The sequence below is a fragment of the Lissotriton vulgaris genome, chromosome 4_1 (genome assembly GCF_964263255.1).
Source record: "Lissotriton vulgaris chromosome 4_1, aLisVul1.2, whole genome shotgun sequence".
Taxonomy (NCBI): Eukaryota; Metazoa; Chordata; class Amphibia; order Caudata; family Salamandridae; genus Lissotriton; species Lissotriton vulgaris.
In genome coordinates this window covers 2,143,421,311-2,143,446,415 of record NC_141691.1, presented here as the reverse complement: position 1 = coordinate 2,143,446,415, position 25,105 = coordinate 2,143,421,311, and the positions used below count along the sequence as shown (strand labels likewise).

The following is a 25,105-nucleotide window of genomic DNA, read 5'->3' as shown; positions in this document are numbered from 1 at the left end:
CCATTGCTGTCTGTGAAGCATAGGCGGATTACGGTGCAAGCGCTCATTGGATCCAGGTTGGATTACGCCAATGCCCTCTTTTTTGGCCTCCCTGATTATCTGGTCCAGCGCCTGCAGGTGGCACAAAACTCTGCTGCCCGCGCCATCTTTGGCCTACATAGGCGAGCACGTGCTTCTGGGTTGCTGCAGACGCTCCATTGGCTGCCCATCCGGAAGCGGATTATGTTTAAATCTCTGACGCTGATGCACAAAGCATTGCATGGCTCAGGCGCTGGGTACCTGCAGCGGAGGTTGGCCTTTTATCCCCCAGCCCGCTCACTGCGGTCTGAATCTCTCTTCACTGCTGTGGTTCCGCGTGTGAGGAAGGCCCACACTGGGGGGCGGTCTTTCAGGTTCAAGGCACCCCAGTTGTGGAATTCGCTTCCACTGGCGCTACGCATCACCTCCAATCTGCTTCAATTCAGGAAGAGCCTGAAGACTTGGCTTTTTAATCTCTAGTTCTTTCTGGTGGGCCTTTTTCTTTTTCTTGTATCTGTTTTTCCTTGTTATGTTGTTTTACACTGAGATGCCTGTGGAAAGTGCCGGGACACTCTTTTAGAGTAGCCATGCGCTATATAAACTTACTATAACATAACATAACATAACATATTATGTGCTATTTGTGTCCATATGAATATGTTCAACCCCATACAAGGCTTGTGAGAAGAGCAGAAACACATTGACATCAGTTTATAAGTAATGTCCAGGGTGTTTTAATATTCAGGAAGGGGTGTCAGAATAAAGAGAAATACACATCTCACACATATTTTAGTTAGGCTACTGAAAGTGATGAGAGAAGTATAGCATACGTTTTTTTTAGCTGGGGATTGTATGGTGGGTCCCTGAGTGAAGGATTGTCCTACACTCCTGACAAATGCAGCATCAAACCTGCAGGTAAAGTACATCACATCTACTGCACTATACATCACACTCACTCCACCAGGAGTGTACCGCGTGAAGAAGCTGCTGGAGGTTCAAGATTATATTAGCAAAAATGATTTGAGATTAGAACATTTTTTCTGTTATCCTTTTTGGTATTTGTAGCCCTGATGAAATGGGTTAGGATGAAACATGTGTTGACTGATGTGAAGAATCATTTGGAATTTGCAATAAAGTGCTTGTAAAGAACAAGATTGAAGGAACAACATCTACTGTAGATTACAATATTAATAAAAACTGTGTCATATACAAATTTGCGTGCGCCGTATGGGCGTATATAGGTTTACATAGAACCTCAAGTGGGGCTGCCATTTGTGTATGCTGGGTGAATATTCTTCCCTTTTGAGCATCATATTTGTTGTGACTGTGTCTAAATATTCTGTGATAAATCTGAAGAAAGCAACAAGGAACCCTTTTTCTGCATCATAATATCACAAATGATGAGGCCTGTTGTTGTATGTGGGAGTTTAATGTTGTACTGTTTTATATATGGGACTATGATTTGTAAAGATTCTTCTTAAGTGAGTTTACAAAACAGAAATGGTGGTGGCAGGCGTTACATTTAGCATACTGTACTAACTGTTATATTTCCTCTCTTTTGAGGTTTTGTGTTGCAGTCACTAGTCATCTTCTGACACACACCTATTTTCCCCCGTATTGATCATATATTTAATGTGAGTCTTTAGGGCGTCAATCTTCCACATACCGGTCATGTTGGAAAACTCTCCATCTGCACACGGCACACAGTTAAAGCAGCAGACAGGCTTCCCTTCTCTTGGAACTTTGCGGTACCCTGGGAGGCAGCTCTCACTGCAGACAGAGCGCGGAGCCTGTGAAGCCAAGTAGAAGGAAGAAGAAGCTGGGATACATTTGTTCAGTGGCAGCTGCTAGACGGCACACAATGCATCATTGTAAATGTAAATGTACAGGAATTTATATAGCGCAAATCACCAAGCGGTTTCTAAGCGCTTGCTTAGGAAACCCGTCCTGGTATTCCCCTGTGAGATAAGCTCGGCAGGGTATCCGCAAGGTGAAAGCCAGGCATCCCGCTGCGAGGGGCCATTGTGGAGATTAAGCAAGCTATTGCCCAGAGTCGCAGAGTGTGAACCCATGAATCGAGTAGGCACCGGAGCGAGAATTGTCGAGTCCATGGACATTTTAGGACTCAAGACCCCGCCGAGCCGGGAATTGAACCCTGGTCCCGGGATGACCTCTGCTTCCAGGTCTGCCTCCTCTAACCAGTGAGCCACACTTCTCCATTTACCACACACACTAATGTACATGTAGACTCATCTGCTTAGGCACAAAACAGTAAAATATATTTTTTAAATTGCCTTATTTTTAAGTGATTTTAGCATGCTTTACAAAGATTTGGACATTTTGAACAATATTGAGTGTCATCCATTTAATTGTCATTGTTTGGATGAATCATCAGATATGTATGTTTTAAAAATGTGTTTTTTGGGGGAAAATGTGAATATTTAAAATGTAATCTATGCAACAATGCATATTTTTTCAGTAACATTTGATTTCATACCTCATTGTAGGGAAATGAAAAAATATTCTAGAAAGTGCTTTTATTTTGCATTACACTAGGGGGCTTATGTAAGTGCACCTTGCACTGCCGGAGCGTCACTTTTTGTGATGCTCCAGAGTGAGAAATTTCAAATTCGTATCTATGTGGCGATGCAAAGTCACTATGTGTGGATTTTGAATGGCTTCATTAGCATTAGCTTAGTTCTCTTAAGATGTAAAATGCAACACTTTGAGTCAACGTACCGTAAGATTCGAACGCTATAAAACAAAAGTGTTGCAGGGAAGGTGATGCGTTGGTTCCTTACACGCAAGAACGGTTATGTTATGTTATGTTTGGGTCTCTTTTATAGCGCACGGCTACCCCTGGGGGTGTCCCGGCGCTTTGTGTCACCCTTTTTATACACAGTTTATCTTTGTTCTCTGAAGGCAGATAGGCCTATACCTAGTCTAAACCAGTTCTGGTGGGTCCTGGAGCACTCTGTTTACATGACTCCTTCTTTCCTTTCCCAGTGCAGAGCAGGGACATCAGACGCACCACAGGAGGTGGAGCCAGCATTGTAGAGGGAAGGCACAGATCTATTCAAGTTCCATGTGCACCTCCTCCCTCCCATCTGCATGCAGACCGCTCTATTCAGCCCTGTGCTGACTCAGCTTGTCTCCTCGAATCCGCCAGCCCCTGTCACTCAAACTCCAGACAAGGAATACAAAACCTAGCAGAGGCAGGATTGGATGGTTAGACAAGAAAATACCTACTTTCTAAAAGTGGTATTTTCAAACACAAAATGTTAAAACCAACTTTACTAAAAGATCAATTTTATCATTCTGAGTTCAGGCATACTAAACTTGAATCTCTACCTAGTTACCTGAGCCAGTTAGGATTATAAACTGTAATAATCAAACTGCCTAATCTGGCCCAGGGGGAACAGGTAGCCTTGCAATAGTGAACAATGAAAATGGCTGTTATTCAGTATTAGGACATGCCACACACATCAGTGCATGTCCTATCTTTTACCTACAATCCACCCTTCCATTGGGCCTACCATAGGGGTGACTAAAATGCAGAAAAGGGAAGGTTTATGGACTGGCAAGTGGGTGCACTTGCCCAGTCAGAATAGGAGTACTAGACTGCACACAGTGTCTGCAATGGCAGACCTGAGAAACACTTAACAAACTGCTTCTGCGGGTGGCACAACCAGTGCTGCAAGCCCACCAGCAGCGTTTGGTTTGCAAGCCCTGGGCACACTCAGTGCACTTTACTAGGGTCTGACAAGTAAACCAAACCAGCCAATCATGGAGTCACTAATCCATACATCATTTTACCATAGGGAGAGCATATACATGTTAGCACTGATCAGCAGTGGTAAAGTGCCCAGAGTGATAAAACAGCCAACAACGGGTCAGAAAAAAATACAGGAGGAAGGCAAAAAGTTCAGGGATGACCCTGCAAAAAGGGCCAAGTTCTACAGTGAGCTTGATTCTTGCCACTCATAAGTCAATGAAATATGCCCAGACACACTCATTTGACTGAATCAAAGGTGAATGCGTTTAAGATAAAAACACAATCATCAATTTAAACTGCATTTCTGGTGTCTGTAGAGTATTTGCCTAGAAGCGGTAATTCATTCAAGTAGGTGGAGTCTTTTTTGGGGATTGACTGTTATTTTTTCTCATGAATTTTGAGCCAGAACTTAAAAGTGTGTGCCATGCATCTCCTCATTCATTGAGTCTTAGCACCTATACAGAATCTGCTTAGCAGAGTACGTTCCACAGCACATTGCTCACTTTAAAACTTTAAAGGTGGTACAACACTTCTGACATGTTGGGAAGTTAGTTGATCCCAAATTTAAAAAGAGTTGAAACAGGTCCCACCTGATAGCCACTAATTGGATACTTGAAGGATTTTACACTGACCTGATTCTTGTGGTCACCTCTAACATGCCACCGAATGGAGTTCTGGTTGATGACAAGTTGCTGCCCTGGTTGTGCTGTGAGATCTAAATGGCCAACCTTAAAGACTTCAGTGTCATAGATGCCTTTATAAACCCAGTTCAGAATGTCATACTTTGCTGGTACTTGCCCTTTGTCATCAAAAAATATAACATGCCCAGCAGCAGTCTTAAAATGTGTCTTTTGGAGGAAACTGTTCACCTGAAACACAAATAACAGGATCAGAAGAAGGTCAAATTCAGGACAAATAGTGTGGCTTTAATTTTTGTTACAGTTGAGGCCAAAATAAATGATGATATCAGCATTCAGGGTGAATTCTAGAACACATCAAAATTGTTTGGCTACTAATACTTCAAAATTAACTGGGTCTGTCGGAAAGGTACTCCTAAACGTAGACACTTTGGGTCATAGCTTTGGATACCTCATGGTATAAATAACAGATGAACAGCTTGGAATTCTACCTTTCAGCATCCTCAGAGCAGGAAATAACATTATATCCATACACCAAACAACATTCAGGAAAAATGCATAATTTCCATTCCAAAAACCTAGATGCAAAAAACTTAGGGCCAGATTACGATGGCAGTGGTACCCCCACACTCCGGCCGTCGGTGGTGGTCCCACCACCATCGGACCCTGCATGTCTTACCAGTGCATTATCGGCGGATGGAGGGCAGGTGGAGAGACCTACCTCTAAACATCCAATAGGCTCAAGGAAACAACCAGCAGACGGACTTCAATCCCTACTAAGATGGCAGTGCCTGCTCAGCCACCGCCATAGAGATTACAATGTCCCTTTCGGCAGGCTTTTTCATGGTGGTGAACCCACCATGAAAAGGCTGGCAAAAAGGGAATTGGGGCCCGTAGCGTGCCTCCCTTCCTTCTTGGCCCTCTGACTTGGGCCCTGGGGGCCACCTATGGTGCCCCTACATATCCCTGCATCATGTGGCAGGTACCGCATGGTACCTGCAACATAGCGCAGGTATATGTCAGATGTGTTTATTTTTATTTATTTATTTATTTATTTTGTCCTCATTTGCCTTGCCCTCCTCTTAGTTAGCCGCCAACCACCATGCGTGTCGTGTTTTGAGATGCACTATTTTTGCTGTTACCCACCCAGCGACACGATTTCTAAGAGTCAGCAGTAGATGACCTTAAGAGGTACAGGGGGTGAACAGGATTGTGCCTGTCCTGACTCCATCTTGGTGTTAATAACCTTTAGAAACAGCCATGAACAGAGGGGGGGTGCTAGTTCTTGGAGTGTTATGGCATAATCATAGGACCGGGCGGAAAAAAAAAGAAATAAAACCCGGCAACTATTTCCACTGAACCAAAAGATCACAAAAAGCCATGTTACGTGTACTGCAAGATCTCGTCATATCCATCTTAGATGTTTCATACATAGAAGACAACCAATTTGCATGTGATGGTGCGGTATTTTCTATACAGACTTTACATATCTGTCTTCTAGCCAGCAAGACTGCATAGAACAGAAGTGACCTTGCATGATCGGTTCTACTATTATCCCATCCAAAGACAATAAGAGGTAGTGTGATGGACACAGAGGTGTTAAGTATAGAGTCTAGGGTTGCTTTTACTTCATTCCAAAACTGGGCTATATAAGGACAATCCTTAAACATATGGACATCCGAGGCCTCGATGTAATTGCACTTGTTGCATTTCTTGCCAGGGATAAATTTAGACAGATTTAAGGGGGAGAGGTAAGCTCGATGTATCGTAAAAAGTGGTTACGTCTCAGCCATGCAGGTTTAACAGTATTATATAGCAGGATAAAATATCTCAACAAAAATCTATACTTTGGGCACCCAGTTCTCCTCCCCACAATTCCTCCGGGAGAGTGAACTCTCCAACTATCTCCTCTAACAAGTTCCAGTACGACTGCGTCACCTCTTTACCCCCCCCTGGTCATTCCACCAACAATTGTTCTATGGTACTATACTTCCCAAATGTTACCCCTGACCTACCCAGAGCTTTGACCCAACTATCTAATTGGATAAACTTGAATCTCGAAAACTCAGGGCCCAGCTGCTCCCGTAGCTCCTCCCAAGACCTCAGGGTCTCTCCTGCGAGCAATTCTCCCCGTTTTGTTATTCCACCATCTCTCACCGGTATTGCCAGTCTGTCTTTCAGGCATGGCGGTAAACCCGGGGAGTCCCAGATAGGTGTATGGTTTGAGAAATACGGCAAACCTAGTCTTTTCCTTATCTGTAGCGAGGCTTTTGCCTGGGACATTAGGATTTTTAACTTGACTTTTTTAAAGTATTTTGGTCCCCAAATTTAAACAAAAATCTATCGGTTGGTAGTGTAGCACCAACCAAGATGGCTTTAAACATTGCCCCAGCAGATGTATTAGATGGTGATTTTAAAAGCATTCTGGAATGGGACAACTGAAAGGCCCATGCATAGTACTGCAAATCGGGCAAGGACAGCCCCCCTTTTTCCCTCCTCCTCCTCAACTTCTTCCATGCCACTCCCACCGATTTACATTTCCAGGTGAAGGAATTTATCTCTCTCTGACACTTATCCAAGGTTTTACTATCAAAGGCCATGGGAATGGTGTTAAAAATAAATGTAAATTTGGGGAGGATAGACATCTTTATCAGACTCACTCTACCTAGTAAGGTTAATGGAAGATTGGACCTCGATTTTAACAGTTTCCTACACTCATTGTACACTCTCTCTAAATTGACTTGAGCGATGTTACAGACATCTTGAACCACCCGGATACCCAGGTATCGAATTGAGTTGGTCACATCCAGCTGTAAGTTGGGGATATTCCATGCCATGATGTCAGTTTTACTAGCATTTATCTCATACCCCGAGATGCGACCGAACTATTCGGTCAGATGTTAAAATAAGAATATCGTCTGCATAGAGTGCAACCCGCCTCTCCCACTCCCCAAATCTGAATGATGGAATATGTTCATTTCCCCTTAAAATTTTTGCAAATGGTTCGATGTACAGATTGAAGACAATGCACCATTGATTAGTAACCGTGCTGTTGGAGCATTGTACATGAGTGATACAGTTCGACAGACTTTCTCACCGAAGTTAAACTTCTTCAGAACAGCACCTAGATAGGGCCAATTGACCCTATCAAAGGCTTTAGTCGCATCTAGAGTGAGTGTAGCCAAAGGAAGTGAAAAGGTCAAAGCAATATCTATTGCCCCCACCAAATCGTACGTCAGGTCAGATAACTGGCGCCCTTTGATAAATCCCTTCTGGTCCTGGTGTACTACTGAACCCAATCTAGATGACATAATGGAAGCAAAGATCTTATAATCGCTGTTCAGTAATGATATCGGGTGATTGGACCCACATAAGGTTGGGTCCTTGCCTGGTTTAGGGATCAATACTATGGTCGCCTCGCCCCAAGATCTTGGGGGATCTTGTCCCTTCCTAAAGAATCAATTGAAGAGGGCCGTTAGAATAGGGGCAATAACATCTCCCAAGGCGCAATATAATTCACCTGGTAGCCCGTCAGGACCTGCCGCCTTTCAATGCTTAAGTAGCCTAATGGCTTTCCTAACTTCGGTCTCAGGTATTTCCATCTCAATCCCTTTGCTCTGTATTGATGAGAGGGACGGTAGAGAGATCTGGTCCACCCATATATCCCTTGCCAACTGATCATCTTGGGTATCTTCCCTATATAACCCCTCAAAGAACTCCCTAAAAGCAGTACCTTTCTCCTGATTAGAAGTCCTGGCTGCGCTCTCACCTTCGACATTGATTTCTCTGATGTAATTTTTCGCTTGGTCTGCTTGACCTTCCATGCTAATATCTTGCCCGCTGCCTCTCCAAATTCAAAATGAGAGATTTTACTCGCCTCCCACCTCTTCGAAACTCTTTTTTGTAATATACTCTCTAATTGATTTTTCAGTTCACATACTTTTGTTTGATCTTCAAGTGAACCAATTGATGCCCCAAGCCTCTGCTCGATCTTTTCTAATTCCTGCTCAAGATTTTTAATCTTCATTCGATATATATTGTGCCGATGAGAAGCTCTGTTTGTTATGCATCCTCTCAGAAATGCTTTCAGAGTCTCCCATACCATGTCAAGTGTTGTTGAATTTAGATTTATATCCAGAAACGAACTTGTTTCGTTCACCAGAGATCTAACTTCCTCTTGTTCTAACAGGATAGTGCGATCAAATGACCAGGATGGATGTTTGGTTTGAGCTCTAAGTTTTAGAGAAATTGAAAGAGCTGAATGGTCCGATAGGTGAGAGGGAATATAGTTAATCCCAGAAAGGGAATTTTTAAGGCAGTAACTAAATAACGCAAAGTCAATTCTTGACTTATGTTTGTATTTTAAATTCCTGTAGGATACCCCTAGTTTATTACCCGCCTTCTCTCCATAGGTCTGCAAGACCCAGCTGTTCCATTATTCCTTTAAGGGACTGTCTGGATTTGGAAGGAATGTGGGCTTTAGAATTAGTAGATTTGTCCAATTTTGGGTTTAATACAATGTTAAAATCTCCAGCCCATATTATTGGAACTTGGGAGGTCGTCAGATGGTTCCTTATTGTCTCTAAGTAGGACGGATCATCAGTATTTGGACTTTAATATCCGACTAGGTTACATACCCAACCGTCAAAGGACATATTCACCAAGAGCCATCTTCCGCTCTGATCTTCCTTATATTCTAGGATCTGAACCGTAGCTGATTTTTTGCATAGAAGGAGTATACCTCTTATGTTGGCATTATGATCAGTACTGATAAATTTGTCTATCCAGCTCTGCTTTTTTAGAATTATATTGGCCTCAGCTTTTAAGAGATGTGATTCCTGGATGACAATGATCTGTGCTGGGGAATCTCTTAAGAATTGTAAAATACGCTCTCTTCTACTCCGCACGCGCAGACCATTGACATTCCATGATAAGAATTGGGCAGATGTCATCTTCTGATGTCTATCTTTATTTTCATTCCCTTCCACATCAAAGTTATTTTATTTTCCCGAAGATGGCAGTATTCCCTACTTGGGCACAAAACATGTCTTAGAAGGCCTGACTCCTGAGGATTTTTTGAGCTTTTTATTCTTTCCCCCTCCCCCCCACACCCTCCACCCCACCCTTGAAGAACCCTCCCATACTTACTCCGACCAGATGTAAGGCCGGATTTGCGTCTTACAACGCCATCTCCTCCTGCACCGCTAAGTGCCCCTCGAACCCCCCCCCTTCCTGGAGCAGAGAGTTTTATTTTTTATTTTTTTATTTTTATCATTTTCCCTTTTAATTAACCTTGCTATTTCTTTTTTCTGTTTTGTGTTTTTTATCACTTTTTCTCCCTTTACACCTACTCAGCATCTGTATTCTGCCCTAGCGTGCTCAAATCATATTGCATACCACATTACAGGTCGGGACTTTGGATAACATGTAAAGAGAGAAACAATGGTACAATACACTATCCACTAATATATATCATGACTGTAGGTGGAGAATATGTGCAAAAGAACTCAACCTTTTTCAATTACTCTAAAAGTTAAACTCTACCCTGAGAGTGATTACTGATGGATTCCAATAATTCATCGGCCTCCTAAGGGTATCTGACGTATTTTGTTATTGTACAAAACCCGCAAAAATGCGGGGAACCTCATCTGAACAGTTGCACCGGCAGCCCTAAACTTGTCCATCCTCTGACCCAGTTCCCACTGTCTGTCCAACGTAGGTTTGGAAAGGTCAGAGCGTATTTCGAAAGAAAAATCAGGACCCTTTAACCATTTTAATTTTACTGAGAGATTTAGATTTTTTTATTTTAAAGAATACGTTAGGAAATTAATCAAGATCTTCCTAGGCTTTGTTCTGCCAGGATTCAGCCGAAAGCGGTCGCGGTGAATTAGTTGTATATCTTTGTCTAGCTCTTCGACCAACTCCTCAAAATTAAGGGAATCTTTCAATATTTTAATTACAAAGGTCCCCACCTTCCTTCCCCTCAGGTATCTTTAGGAGTCGCAGGTTGTTCCGTCGTGAGTAGTTTTCCAATGATTCCACTCTCTCTTTCATGGCATCACCTTCCCTCCGTAAATTTTGAATTTTTAACTCGGCTACTTCCAGGCTTGCCTTCATCACCCCTACGGAACCCTCCAGTATTTCTGTCCTTTCACTCAACCCATCCACTTTCCTCTCCAACACCTCACAGGATGTCCGAATGTCATTCTGGTTCGACTTAGAAATCAAGAAATAATTTCTAATTTCTTCTCTCATCAAGGCTATTGAGGCTGCAAGGGATTCTAGTGCGCTCTCAGTATGGGTGGGCCTCTCACTTTTGTCTCCTTCATCCTCAGCTCCCTCCTCTAGATTGAATGATTTTTCTTGACCTGTCGGGTCTTGCACGCGCACCCAACATTATCTTCAACACTCATTGCAGGGAGAGACGATGACTCTGCCATATCCGAGGCCAGTGCGGAAGTTTTAATCTCGCTATTACTGATGAGAATATCCGAAAATGTGGGTGTATTCAGGAGAGGTGTAGGTGATTTAGTACCCTTGTCTGGGTTTTTGGCAGGTAGCAGGTCCAATACTTGAGGTAAAACTTTGAAATATGAGCGCAGAGAGGGGGTGATCTTCCCAGTGGCACTAGTCAAGCTTAGGATTTGAGACCACCTTTGCTATTTTTTTTTACCTTTTTTTGCCCTTAGCTGTAGCCCTTTGGTTGAGCCTGGCTCTTTCTATAGCTGAAGTAGCTGAAGTAGAAGGCTCTGCTGATTCTGCTTCCTCTGTAATGGGGGATTCTGGGATTTGTAGTTTTCTTCCTGACTTATGGTTCTTTCCCCGCTTCTCACTCGCGCTCTTGGAATTTGTTTTCCTAATAGAGGTTTTTTTTTCTTTGATTTTAAATGTCTCCGTGTTCTCACCAACCCCCTCAAACTCCCCTATGGGATCCACTATCGCGGCCGGAGCACCACCAGCTTTACTCTCCAATTCAAGTCTACCAAAACCTCTCTCTCCAGCTCCCAAGCCACAATCCTCCCCCGAGGAAATCTGCTGCTGCGACTGCTGCCCCGCTCCCCCACCACAGCCCAGCCTACCTCTGAGCAGCCCTCGAGCCGAGCGACCTCGGCAGAGCTCCACGGCTGCTCTCTGCCACCGGCTCCACGGAGGCAACGGGCTGAGGGGGAGGGGTCAAAAGACAGCGTCCTCGCTCCAGCACATCGACGAGACCTGACCTGAAGGGCTCGGCTTACACAGAAACAGCCGAAACGACCGAAACAGAAGCAGAACGGACGGACAGAGCCGTCTCCACCGTACACAACAGTAGGGTAATAGAAATGCGTTCACACGCACTCAAAGTACCATTTCGTGCTCCAAGGAGGCAGCGGCACAGCGGTGCTCGGAGAAACGGTGTCTAACGCACGCGCCGCACTAGCCTGCAGCCGCCATGTTCTTTATGCAGATGTGTTTATTTTGTACTGCTGCATATGCTGCAGCCTGCCGCACATGCAACAATACAAATTATACACATTGAAACCGCCTTCAAAGCGGTTGCATCCTAATCGCTATGTCGAGGCCTTTGACTCCTAGTCAGGCGGTCCTTGTTCTGCCATGGTGTCCGACCGGCATCATAATGAGACCCTCAGTCCATATTTATGGTTGCAGTCTTTGGATGCGATTCACTGTCACTCTGAGCAAAATTGCTGCATGGAACTAAACTGAGCATGAATGAGAGTGGGTGAATTTTTTCACACCAGGCTTTTCTGGGTGTGAGAGAACCATATCCCATTTTTCTGGCCGGTAATTCTGGATGAGGCTTTAGCTCGAGTAACAGCCAGACCTCATTCCCTAATTTTTGCGACTAGAGGGAAGTATACAATGCTCCAACCAGAAAAATAAATCTTTAATATTCCCTCTCAGCCTCCAACATCAACCCCCAATGACACCATCCCAAAGCCTCACTGTCAGCATTCCAAGACACCTAGTGGCAGAAAGTGACATTTGAACATTCCAAGACACTCAGTGGCAGAAAGTGGCATTTGGTATATTCCAAGCTAAGCAGGGAACAAAAGTGACATTTGGAGCATACCAAGACACCCAGGGACAGGAAGTGGCATTTGGTACGTTCAAAGATACCCAGGGTCAGAAAGTGACATTTGGAACATTCAAAGACACCCAACGAGAGAGGAGCTGCTGATCCAAACTCCCAGGGAGAGAGGAGCTGCTGATCCAAGCTCCCAGGGATAGAGGAGCGACTGTTTCAAACTCCCAGGGAGAGAGGAGCTGATGATCCAAACTCCTAGGGAGAGAGGAGCTGCTGATCCAAGCTCCCAGGGATAGAGGAGCGACTGTTTCAAACTCCCAGGGAGAGAGGAGCTGATGATCCAAACTCCCAGGGAGATAGGAGCTGCTGATCCAAGCTCCCAGGGATAGAGGAGCGACTGTTTCAAACTCCCAGGGAGAGAGGAGCTGATGATCCAAACTCCTAGGGAGAGAGGAGCTGCTGATCCAAGCTCCCAGGGATAGAGGAGCGACTGTTTCAAACTCCCAGGGAGAGAGGAGCTGATGATCCAAACTCCTAGGGAGAGAGGAGCTGCTGATCCAAGCTCCCAGGGATAGAGGAGCGACTGTTTCAAACTCCCAGGGAGAGAGGAGCTGATGATCCAAACTCCCAGGGAGATAGGAGCTGCTGATTCAAACTCCCAGGGAGAGAGGAGTTGATGATCCAAACTCCTAGGGAGAGAGGAGCTGCTGATCCAAGCTCCCAGGGAGAGAGGGGTGACTGTTTCAAACTCCCAGGGAGAGAGGAGTTGATGATCCAAACTCCTAGGGAGAGAGGAGCTGCTGATCCAAACTCTAAGGGACAGAGAAGCTGGTTATTCATACTCCCTGGGAGTCACTGATACAAGCTCCTAGGGAGAGTGGAGCTAATTTTTCAAACTCCCAGGGAGAGAGGAGCTGATGATCCAAACTCTTAGGGAGAGAGGAGTGGCTGATCCAAACTCCTAGGGAGAGAGATACTGCTATTCCAACCTCCCACAGAGAGGGGCTGCTTATTCAAACTCCTTGAGGGAGAAAGGAGCTGCTGATCTAAACTCCTGGGGAGAGAGGACCTGCTGATCCAAACTAATAGAGAGAAAGGGAGTAGCTGCTGATCCAAACTCTTAGGCAGAGAGGAGCTACTGATCTAAAGTCCCAGGGTGACAGGAGCTGCTGATCAAAACTCCTGGAGAGAGGAGCAACTGATCCGAAGTCCGACCAAGAGAGCAACTGTTGATCCAAACTCAGAGGGAGAGAAAAGCTGCTGATCGAAACCCCTAGAGAGAGGAGCAACTGATCGAAACTCCAACCAAGAGAGGAACTCTTGATCCGAACTCCTAATTAGAGAGGAACCTCTGATCCAAACTCCCAGGAAGAGACAAGCTACTGATCCAAACTGCTAGGCAGAGGAGTTGCTGATTCACTCTCTCATGGAGAGAAGAACTCCAGATCCAAACTCCTAGGGAGAGAGTAGCTGCTGATCAAAATCTTATGGAGGGAGGGGCTGGTTAATCAAACTCCCAGGGAGAGAGAAGCTTCTTATCCTGTCACCTGGGAAGAGAGGAGCTGCTGATCCAAACTCCCAGGGAGAGAGGAGATTCTAAGGGAGAGGGGAGGTCCTGTTACAAACTCCTAGGGAGAGGGGAGCTGCTGATCCAAACTCAAAAGGAGAGTAGCAACTGATCCAAACTCCAACCAAGAGAGGAGCTGTTGATACAAACTCCAAGAGAGAGAGGAACCTCCGATCCAAACTCCAAGGGAGAGAAAATCTGCTGATCCAAACTCCTAAGGGAAGGAGCTGCTAATCCAGACTCCAAAGGATAGTAGAGCTGTTGATCCAAACTCCTAGAGAGAGAGTAAATGCTGATCAAAATATTACATAGAGAAGAGCTGCAAATCCAAACTCTTAGGGAGAAAGGATCTGGCTATCCAAACTCCCAGGGAGAGAGGAGCTGCTGATCTAAACTCCTACGGAGAGGACCTGCTAATCCAATCTCACATGGAGAGAAGAGCTACAAATCCAAACTCTTAGGGAGATAGGAGTTGCTGATGAACATCTTATGGAGAGAGGAGTTGGTTATTCAAACTCCAAGGGAGAGAGGAGCTGATGATCAAGTCTCCCGGAGAGATAGACGAGCTGCTGATCCAAGCTCTTAGTGAGAGTGGAGCTACTGTTTAAAACTCCCAGGGAGAGAGGAGCTGCTTATCCAAACTCCTAGGGAGAGAGCAGATCCTGATCCAAAGTCCCTGTGAGAGAGGTGCTGCTGTTCCAAACTCCCACAGAGAGGTGCTGCTGTTCCAAACAACTGGAGGGTGAGTAGAGCTGTTTATAAAAACTCCTAGGGAGAGTGGAGCTACTGATCCAAACTAATAGATAGCAAGGTAGTAGCTGCAGATCCAAACCGTTAGGGAGACAGAAGCAGCAATCCAAATTCCTTCCAAAGAGGAACTGCTGATCCAAACTCCTAGGTAGAGAGGAGATGCTGAACCAAGCTCCCAGGGAGAGAGGAGTTGCTGTTAAAATCTCCTAGGGAGAACAGCTCTTGATTTAAACTCCTAGGGAGATGGGAGCTTCTCATATGAACTCAAATGGAGAGATGAACAGCTGATCCAAACTCCCTGGGAGAGAGGAGCTGCTTATCCAAACTCAAAGGGAGAGGAGCAACTGATCCAAACTCCAACCAAGAGAGAAACTGTTGATCCAAACTCCTAGGGAGAGAGGAACCTCTGATCCAAATTCCCAAGGAGAGAAAAGCTGCTGAACCAAACTCAAAGGGAGAGGAGCTGCTAATCCAAACTCCCAGGGAGAGAGGAGAAGCTGATCCAAACTCTTAGGGAGAGAGGATCTGCTGATCCATACTAATAGATAGAAAGGGAGTAGCTGCTGATTCAAACTCTTAGGGAGATAGGAGCAGCTAATCCAAATGCCTTCCAGAAAGGAGCTGCTAATCCAAACTCCTAGGCAGAGATGAGATGCTGAACCAAACTCCAAGGAAGATGTGCTACTCATCCATTCCTAGGGGGAGAGAAGCTGCTGATCTAATTGCTACAGAGAGAAGAGCTGCAGGTCCAACATTCTAGGGAGAGAGGAGTTGCTCTTCCAAACTCCTAGGGAGAGCAGCTCTTGATTCAAACTCCTAGGGAGAGAGGAGCTTCTGATACGAACTCACATGGAGAGAGGAGAAGCTGATACAAACTCTCTGGGAGAGAGGAGCTGATGATCCACACTCAAAGGGAGAGGAGCAACTGGTCCAAACTCCAACCAAGAGAGGAATTGTTGATCCAAACTCCTAGGGATAGAGGAACCTCCGATCCAAACTCCCACGGAGAGACAAGCTACTGATCCAAACTCCTAGGGAAAGGAGCTGCTGATTCATACTCCCATGGAGAGAAGAGCTCCAGATCCAAACTCCTAGGGAGCGAGTAGCTGCTGAACAAAATCTTATGGAGAGACAAGCTGTAAATTCAAACTCTTAGGGAGATAGGATCTGGTTATCCAAACTCACAGGGAGAGAGGAGCAGCTGATCCATCCCCTAGGGAGAGAGCAGCTGCTGATCCAAACTCCCAGGGAGAGAAGGGGAGCTGCTGATCTGAAGTTTTTTAGGGATTAGAGGAGCTGCTGATACAAACTCTTAGGGAGAGATGAGCTGCTAATCCAAACTAATAGAGAGACATGGCGTAGCTGCTGATCCAAACTCACAGGTATAGAAAATCTACAGACTGGATGAAAGTCACCCGTCTGAAGCTGAACTCGGACAAGACGGAAGTGTTCATCCTTGGCTCCAACCCTTCAGCCTAGGATGATTCCTGGTGGCCGACGGCACTAGAGTTAACAAAAGAGAGAACACCCCACTTGTTCCAGGGAACAGGGTACTACCTACAGTCAAAGTCAAAGGGAATTTCTCTGGACTAACTATATGCAGAATAGTTAGATATTCTAAATGACACTTTAATATGACACAAACATATTATACAAAAATAATTTTTTGCCAACAACTAGAATGTAACGTTTATACGTTCTTTAATAAAAAAATATTTTTCCTTGTTTGACAGGGTATTATCCTTAACATAAGGAACCCAAAAACAGATTAAAATTTCAGAAAAAACAGTCTTTTTCTGAAAAACAAAGAATATACACCTTTCTCAATATAATAAAAGTTCATTAGACATTCATCAATATAAAAAAATCTATTACAATGTACATAAACAACAGATTTCACAAAATAAAATCACATTACTTGATTAGACAACAAACAGAAACCCTCTTTTCAGTGGAACAATAGATATAAGTCCCAAATAATCAGATCCAATTGCCTTATTCTCATATGTATGAGTATTCCAATGTCCACGATTGGCGTATTTTTGGAAACAACTCGGCTTTACTTGGATTCTACGTGCAAAGTGCATCGACTCGTTTCGGTGTTTTAGCCTTGGATGTGGTCACACCTTCCTCAGGACAAAAATGATTGGGGTCATCATCACCACTTTTGGTGGAATCTATCTAGATGTTAAAAGAATATATATCAGTCAGTGCATTTTTTTGTATTTCCTAACCACTTTCATAGATTTTAAATTTGCACACCGCTTTAGTATTCTATCTTTTGTGCATCAGCCTAGCTGAAAGTCCATTTACATCATCTGTTTACTATGTAATAAATATACACATATCAACAGTTTTTGTTGCACCTTAAACATTTGGCGGTTCAGTAAGGATAAATAGAGACATATTATTGTTCTGCATATTAGCAACCTAATACCATTACATTTTATTTGTTGGCATAGAAATTATTGGCATATAGGAAACCTGTCTACGAAGTGTGATTTACATAGTCTCACAATAAATGATGGCACACAACAGTTTCGTACTATCGCTGTCTACATGTTTGGGTCACTAATACATGCATACTCTTGCTATGCTAGATAACAACTCAATAACATAGTCCTATGGATATGGGGCTTCTTTAAATGTGAATAACCAATATATAAGGGACCTCTACTGACCTCTGTAGTGGAGCTTGGTTTGACAGAGTCCTTAATCAAAGGAAATGTCCTATTGAATCCCAGTTCAGGCTCAACACTTGTTCCTCTCCTCAGTTGTAAAAGTTTATTTCATTTATATCCTTATAGACACTGGAGAGGGCAGAGGGTACGCTTTAGTTTCCTTGATTATAGTTTTCAATATACTTTGTACTATACTTGGGTTTGTGGGGGTTTACTTCTTACCTCTTATAACCTATTTGGTCGTTTTATTTAGAGTTCTCATAAGATCACGCTGCTTCCCTCAACAGTTTGTATTATTGGTGTATGTTTTAACACCGGATTCTGGATAAAAGACAAAGTTGTAGGTTTTAATATAGAATCTCGCTATTCTTTTCGATTTTTGGACAGACGTTGAAATATAGGGCAATGTAGCGAAATTCAAAAGAACATATCTTAGTAATTCGCCTCAATTAACTCGTCATAAAATAGCGCATGTTATTCCTTCTGCCCAGAACATAACTAGTTCAAAGGAACCTTGGTGACCTAATCTGAAAACATATACCCAAGGCGACACCATGGTAAATACAACCGACACAGGGATCACGGGTAAGAAAATGTGTAGCCAAAGTTAGTAAGAAAAAATCGAAAAGAATAGCGAAATTCTATATTAAAACCTACAACTTTGTCTATTATCCAGAATCCGGTGTTAAAACATACACCAATAATACGAACCGTTGAGAGAAGCAGCGTGATCTTATGAGAACACTAAATAAAATGACCAAATAGATTATAAGGGGTAAGAAGTAAACCCCCCACAAACCCAAGTATAGTACAAAGTATATTGAAAATTATAATCAAGGAAACTAAAGCGTACCCTCTGCCCTCTCCAGTGTCTATAAGGATATAAATGAAATAAACTTTTACAACTGAGGAGAGGAACGAGTGTTGAGCCCGAACTGGGATTCAATAGGACATTTCCTTTGAGTAAGGACTCTGCCAAACCAAGCTCCACTATTGTTCTAACCAACTTTTTTGCCCCTTTCTTGAGTGAAGATGATTGGAGATGACTTTAGTCTGCTATCATTCTAATAGGAGGACTAGAGCCTTAGATAGGGCCTATTTACAAGGCGTTTGATACAATTTCATACCCTTCCCTTTAGTTTAGGGTTTATAAATCTATGTTAAGGGATAGATTCCTTAGTAAGAGTAGTAATCCGTCCTTTTATAAGAGTGCTAGTATATTTCCGATGGAGTTAGGCTTACTTCGGGCATTGTAGGCCTCAGACGGGAGAGACTCCATCTTTCTTTCTGCCCCGGCAGCTTGAGATGCTTCTAGGTCAAATGTAATGTTTTAGTTACGAGGTGTTGCTTGCTTGGAGAGAACCGGCTCAGGCCGGCCCTTATAGAAAGACTGTATTTTTCTCCGTGTCGAAGACATAACATCAGATCGGCCGACTGAGAACGTGTCCTTGGTACGGGGAGGTACAAGAATTTGGTGGGCGGCATGTTACTGGCCGTAACTTTCCATGAAGGGACAAGCTTTAATATTAGCGAAAGCATGAGGCAGTGAGTTAGTCAGTCTGTAGGTGGCAGCTAGTCGTTAGCTACAATTCAAGACTTGGTGGATGCAGGAGTTATAACTCCGGTTACTTCTGCTTGGAATAATCCCGTTTGGACCGTACGTAAGAGTGATAATTCTTGGCGTATGACTGTTGATTACCGCAAATTGAATAAACATACACCCCCTTTGACTGTTGCAGTACCAGACATAATTACTTTAATTGAGATAATTCAAAAGCATCCAGAAACATGGTATGCGTCTATTGATATTGCCAATGCTTTCTTTTCAATCCCAATTGCCCTTGAGTATCAGGAACAATTCAGTTTTACATGGAATGGACGTCAAATGACGTTTAGAAGTCTTCCCCAAGGCTATGTATATAGTCCTACGATTTGTCACCGGCTGGAGGCGGAACATTTGTCTGAGATACCCGTAAATCCACAAATTCAGATGTGTCATTAAATTGATGATATTTTGATTCAAGGTGAGACACAAGATCAAGTTCAAACCCAGTTAGATCAAGTTAATAATCATTTACGCGAGAAAGGTTGGGAAATCAATCCCGACAAATTGCAAGGTCCATCACAAAGTGTGAAATTTTTAGGCATTAATTGGCATGAAGGTCATAGAGAGGAGATTCCACAAGTAAAACAGAAGATTCTTGATTTTGCAGTTCCAAGAAACCGAAAAGAAGCTCAAAGCTTTATTGGCTTATTTGGCTTTTGGCGTCAACACATCCCACATTTGAGTCAGAAATTGGCCCCTTTATACAAAGTTATTCGTAAAACAGAATGTGTTTGAATGGAGTAAACTGCAGCAGGATGCGTTTGATTTGGCAAAAGAAGCGATTCAGTATGCTTTGGATTTGTGGCCTGTGCGTGACGGTGATGTGGATTTGAATGTGTCCGTGCAAGGTCTTTATGCAAATTGGAGCTTGTGGCAAAAACAAGGCAGAAATAAAGTACCATTAGGTTTTTGGACTAAAAAGTTACCTGATGCTGGTGAGCGTTATACGCCTTTTGAGAAACAATTACTTGCATGTTATTGGGCTCTGGTGGATACCGAGCAATTGACGTTGGGGCATGATGTAATTTTGAGACCTGAGATTCCTATAATGCAGTGGGTTTTGAGTTCGCCGAAAACTCATAGAATTGGACATGCTCAAGAGGTGAGCGTGATTAAGTGGAAATGGTACATACAAGACAGGGCACGTGTGGGACCGAAAGGTGTGGCATCATTACATGAGCAAGTGGCGCAGGCGCCATCGCTTGAGACTGGGAGTGATTGCTCCGTACCTGTAGTACAGGAATCCCCTGTTAAATGGGGTAAGCCATTTGATGATCTGTCCGCAGAGGACAGAAACCATGTGTGGTTTACGGATGGTTCAGCGAGGTACATAGGAGAGAAAAGGCATTGGAAGGCAGTGTCCTATAATCCCATCACACAAAAATTGCTGAGCACAACTGGTGAAGGAAAGAGTAGTCAATTTGCTGAATTATATGCTGTTTACCAAGTTTTAAAACAAGAGTTACCCGGTACATGTCATCTTTTTACTGATTCCTGGTCCACTGCTAATGGACTGGTGGTTTGGTTACCAACCTGGCATTCTCATAATTGGGAATTGCATTCTAAAGAACTTTGGGGTAAAGAATTATGGCAAGAAATTTGGGAAATGCTCCCACAAAGTACTGTTACAATCTTTCATGTGGATGCTCATACACCAATAGACTCCCTTGACAAATTCTTTCATAACATTGCAGATGAGAAATCTAAAATTGCTGAGGCAGTGGTGGACATGCAAGATTCTGATTTGGCGGGATTCGCAAAATGGGCCCACCAGAAAGCAGGACATTTTGGAGAGAGAGCCACTAGCAGGTGGGCTGCTGATCGAGGAATTTATATTGCTTTAAATTTGATTAAAGATAGCACATTGCATTGTCCTATCTGTCAACATTCTAGACAGTGAAAAGTACCCCAAATTGTTAAAGGACATTTACACCGAAGAAAATTACCTGCTCAAATTTGGCAGATGGATTATATTGGTCCACTCCCTATGAGTAAAAATTGCCAATATATTTGCACCATTGTTAATACGTACAGTGGCCTTTTAGTGGCCTTTCCCTGTAATCGAGCTACCCAAGTGAATACCATTAAAACATTGGAATTGATTATGCTCTATTATGGTGTTCCATTTCAAATTCAATTTGATAATGCATCCCATTTCAAGGGAAGATTGGTGCAGGAACTTTGTGTGGAAAATAACATTGAATGGGTGTTTCATATACCATATTATCCACAGCCATCAGGCCTTATTGAGAGAATGAATGGTTTGCTAAAAGAGCAACTGCGTAAATTAACTGACAGTATATATAAGAATTGGAGAGATTATTTGTTTCAGGCACTGTTGATTATGAATAATCGTCCCTTGTTGAATGCTGAATCTCCATTAATGCGTTTATTTCCTCCAGCTATTGATGCAAAGCCAAACACAATTGGCAATACTGTAATGTATTGGGGAATTTCCCCTGGAGCATTAGCTCCATGCAGAGCAACCCCAGGTTCCGCAGGTTTAGACCTGCATGCTATGAGTGACATTACCATAAAAAGCAGAGATCGAGTTATCATTGAAACTGGTGTTGGTGTCTGTATACCAACTGGAAATTTTGGACTGATTGCCCCTAGATCGGGCCTGGCCTTAAAAGGCATTCAAGTACTCAGAGGAGTCATTGACAGTGATTATCAGGGAGAGATTAAGGTGCTCCTGCTGAATAGCAGTGAGGTTGATTTACCGATTCATAAAACTGACCGAATTGCTCAGTTGCTAATCATGCCTGTTTTCAGTGGTGAGATTCAGAAAGGCACTGCCCCAACTTTGCTAAATGTACAAGGACAAAAAGGTTTTGGCTCCACGTATAATCCAGGAGCGAGAGTGTGGGTGCAATCGCCTAAAAATCCCCCTGAACAAGCTGAAGTTATTGCAACCGGTCATGATAATACAATTCTTGTCATGAGACCAAGGAAAGATAGCTGGGAAGCTGTCCCGGCTGACAAATGTTATTTACGAGAATGAATAATGCCTATATTTGACTTTCTTTCAGATCACTCTCTGGACTGCTGTTGCCGGATGTGCCGGCGTTGGACTCCATTTGGCCTGCTACGTCGGGAAAGGAGGGAACCCACAGACTTTGGTTGATCCGATAACCCGAGTACTGCGTTCCTTTGCTGCGTGGGATTCATCATCTAACTTTTGGACTACCTTGGCCCAAAGGGTCACTAACTCTCCACATTTCTGTTTAAAACTGATGCGTTCGGTGACTGATATACTAGCGACCTGTTTGGTTGCTGTCCCTGCTTCGCTGGAGACTTTAGCCCATATCTTTAATATATCAAGTGCCCATCCTAATGTTATTCTTGGAGACTTTGCCACGCACGAATACTGTCCTTTATGTACTGTGCTTTCAGATCCAACACCCCCGATTCATTCCCAAATAAATACGGATAATATCACACAAGGTGATTTATGCTTTTTCCTTACCTGCGATCCCAATGCAATTACTGAATGTGTGCGTTTAAAATTGAAAGGTGCCACTTCTTTTTCAGCTCATGAACGAACTTTGTGTTCACGAAGATCCCCGAAATCATGTATTTCTGTTAAAAATAATATGACCTGCAATAGTTTAATAGTTACCCCTGGTCATTATCGTACAATGCTTTTACCTTCTGGATGACTTTTCTCTTGTGGTAATACGTCTTGGCCCTACATTCCCGCAAACATTTCTGGAGGACCCTGTGCCATCACTAGACTGAGCTTATTGATGTTCTCTTCACATCCTAATATGCATTCCCGTGTTGATCGTGATGATGCAATGTTACATGACGATTGTGACTCTACACTACATTTATTTTCTGAATCTGAATATCTTAGCTTAGCTTTTTCAATCATATGTGTCCCTGCCTTAGCAGTCTATAACGCAAAGTCCATTGGGAAGATGGCCTGTTGGATGGTTAAATCTATCAATCATACTTCTACAATTTTATCTGACATGTTACTAGACGCCCAGGGTGAACACAGAGCTATTTTGCAAAACCGGGCTGCCATTGACTATCTTTTGCTCAAATATGGACATGACTGTTCTGACTTTGAGGGCCTTTGCTGTTTCAATCTATCAGATCATACCAGATCCATTCAGGCTCATATTGAAAAACTTCATGACTTGACCAAAGAAGTTAGAAAACATATTGACCAGGGCTGGTTTGACTGGCTCTTCAATTGGTTGCCTGACTTACATTCTTTACAACAGATATTAGGGGGTATCATGATTACTATTTGCATTTTAGTTGCTATTTGCTGTTTTATTCAGTGGATTCCTTTTTTACTCCAGACCTGTAGATATGGTACAAGAAATAGATCAGTTAGTTTTGTTTCATATTATTCCTCTCTGGATGTTAGTTCCATTTAGCGAATGATTAGTAGCCTAAAGTCAAGAGTGAAGTGTTCTAACCGACTTTTTTGCCCCTTTCTTGAGTGAAGGTGATTGGAGATGACTTTAGTCTGCTATCATTCTAATAGGAGGACTAGAGCCTTAGATAGGGCCTATTTACAAGGCGTTTGATACAATTTCATACCCTTCCCTTTAGTTTAGGGTTTTTTAAATCTATGTTAAGGGATAGATTCCTTAGTAAGAGTAGTAATCCATCCTTTTATAAGAGTGCTAGTATATTTCCGATGGAGTTAGGCTTACTTCGGTCCTTGTAGGCCTCAGACGGGAGAGACTCCATCTTTTTTTCTGCCCCGGCAGCTTGAGATGCTTCTAGGTCAAATGTAATGTTTTAGTTACGAGTTGTTGTTCGCTTGGAGAGAACCGGCTCAGGCTGGCCCTTATCGAAAGACTGTATTTTTCTCCGTGTCGAAGACATAACATCAGATCAGTCGACTGAGAACGTGTCCTTGGTACGGGGAGGTACAAGAATTTGGTGGGCGGCAGGTTACTGGCCGTAACTTTCCATGAAGGGACAAGCTTCCATATTAGCGAAAGCATGAGGCAGTGAGTTAGTCAGTCTTTTGGCGGCAGCTAGTCGTTAGCATCAATGCAATAATTTATTCCAAGGCAGACAGTCGCCATTTTGAAGTCCGAGAAAGACCGAGAAGCTGATACTCTCTTAGAAAGATTGAAGTTATTTTAGTTGGAGCAGCTGGCGAGCTTTGACATTAAGATCAGAGCATACAGAGTGAAGTAGTTAGTTGAGAGAACGAATACCAGAGTGGTGGAAACTGAGTTATAATATCAAAGCTGGGAAGTGAAGACAGTCCATGATTGAGAGGAGAGAGGAGTAGTGCAGAACAGCCAGAGAGAAAGCAGCTGATAAGAGGAAGGTTCCAGTGACTTGGAGGGAAGCGGAGGAGACAGAGCATAGCGGTGCAGACGTGTATCCGTGACTGCAGAGGTGTGACCCTAAGACGAGCCAAGGCACATACGAGAAGGGAAAGCAGATGACCGCTGAGTCCAGACTTCATATTAATAAGGTGACGTCGACCCTTTCTTATTAGCGTGCACACACATTCTAACCTTTCCTTTTCCTTTTCAGGCTATATGTTATAGTATAGTATTATATTGTTTATAATATTGATCAATAAAGATGCCCCAGTTCTTAGTGAACCAGTGTGTATATTTTGTTATCCTATAGTAAAGTTAGCCTTTCTTCTAGTCAGATGCTGTTCTGTGAACGGATGCAACTCCCGTCCAGGTAAATGGTAATTGAATAATGAGGGAGAGAGGAGCTCTTGAAATAGGGAATAAGTTGTACACCGTGTAATTCGGCCATTCTTGTGTGATCCATAATATTGTAGTATTGTACCTCTAGTGGATAATGAGAGATTCCCCAAAATGAAGAGCTAAAGGTATTTATAGGAAAGTGATCGTCGTTGTAAGGCGGCGTTAATGAGAGCACCGGGGGGGGGGGGGGGGGGAGGAACCGATGTGTAATGAGATCGCCTCTAGGGAAAGCGGCATTAATGAGAGCATTGACTGAGGTCGATGTGTATACCCACAGGATTGTGGCTTGTGGAATAGTGAGAGCACTGGGAGGACACAGTGTTTATACCCACAGGA

General features: G+C 43.4%; 1 protein-coding gene across 1 annotated transcript in view; it reads right to left on the bottom strand.

Annotated features, from left to right (window-relative positions):
- Positions 1–25,105, bottom strand: part of LOC147725260 (vomeronasal type-2 receptor 26-like) — a 303,578-nt gene that overhangs the window by 12,236 nt on the left and 266,237 nt on the right. Inside the window, exons 5-6 of the mRNA XM_086918226.1 lie at positions 4,426–4,717; positions 1,685–1,808 (exon numbers count right to left, since the gene is read on the bottom strand). Of these exons, the coding sequence (XP_086774352.1) occupies positions 1,685–1,808; positions 4,426–4,717 (416 nt within the window). The remainder of the gene's footprint in view (positions 1–1,684; positions 1,809–4,425; positions 4,718–25,105) is intronic.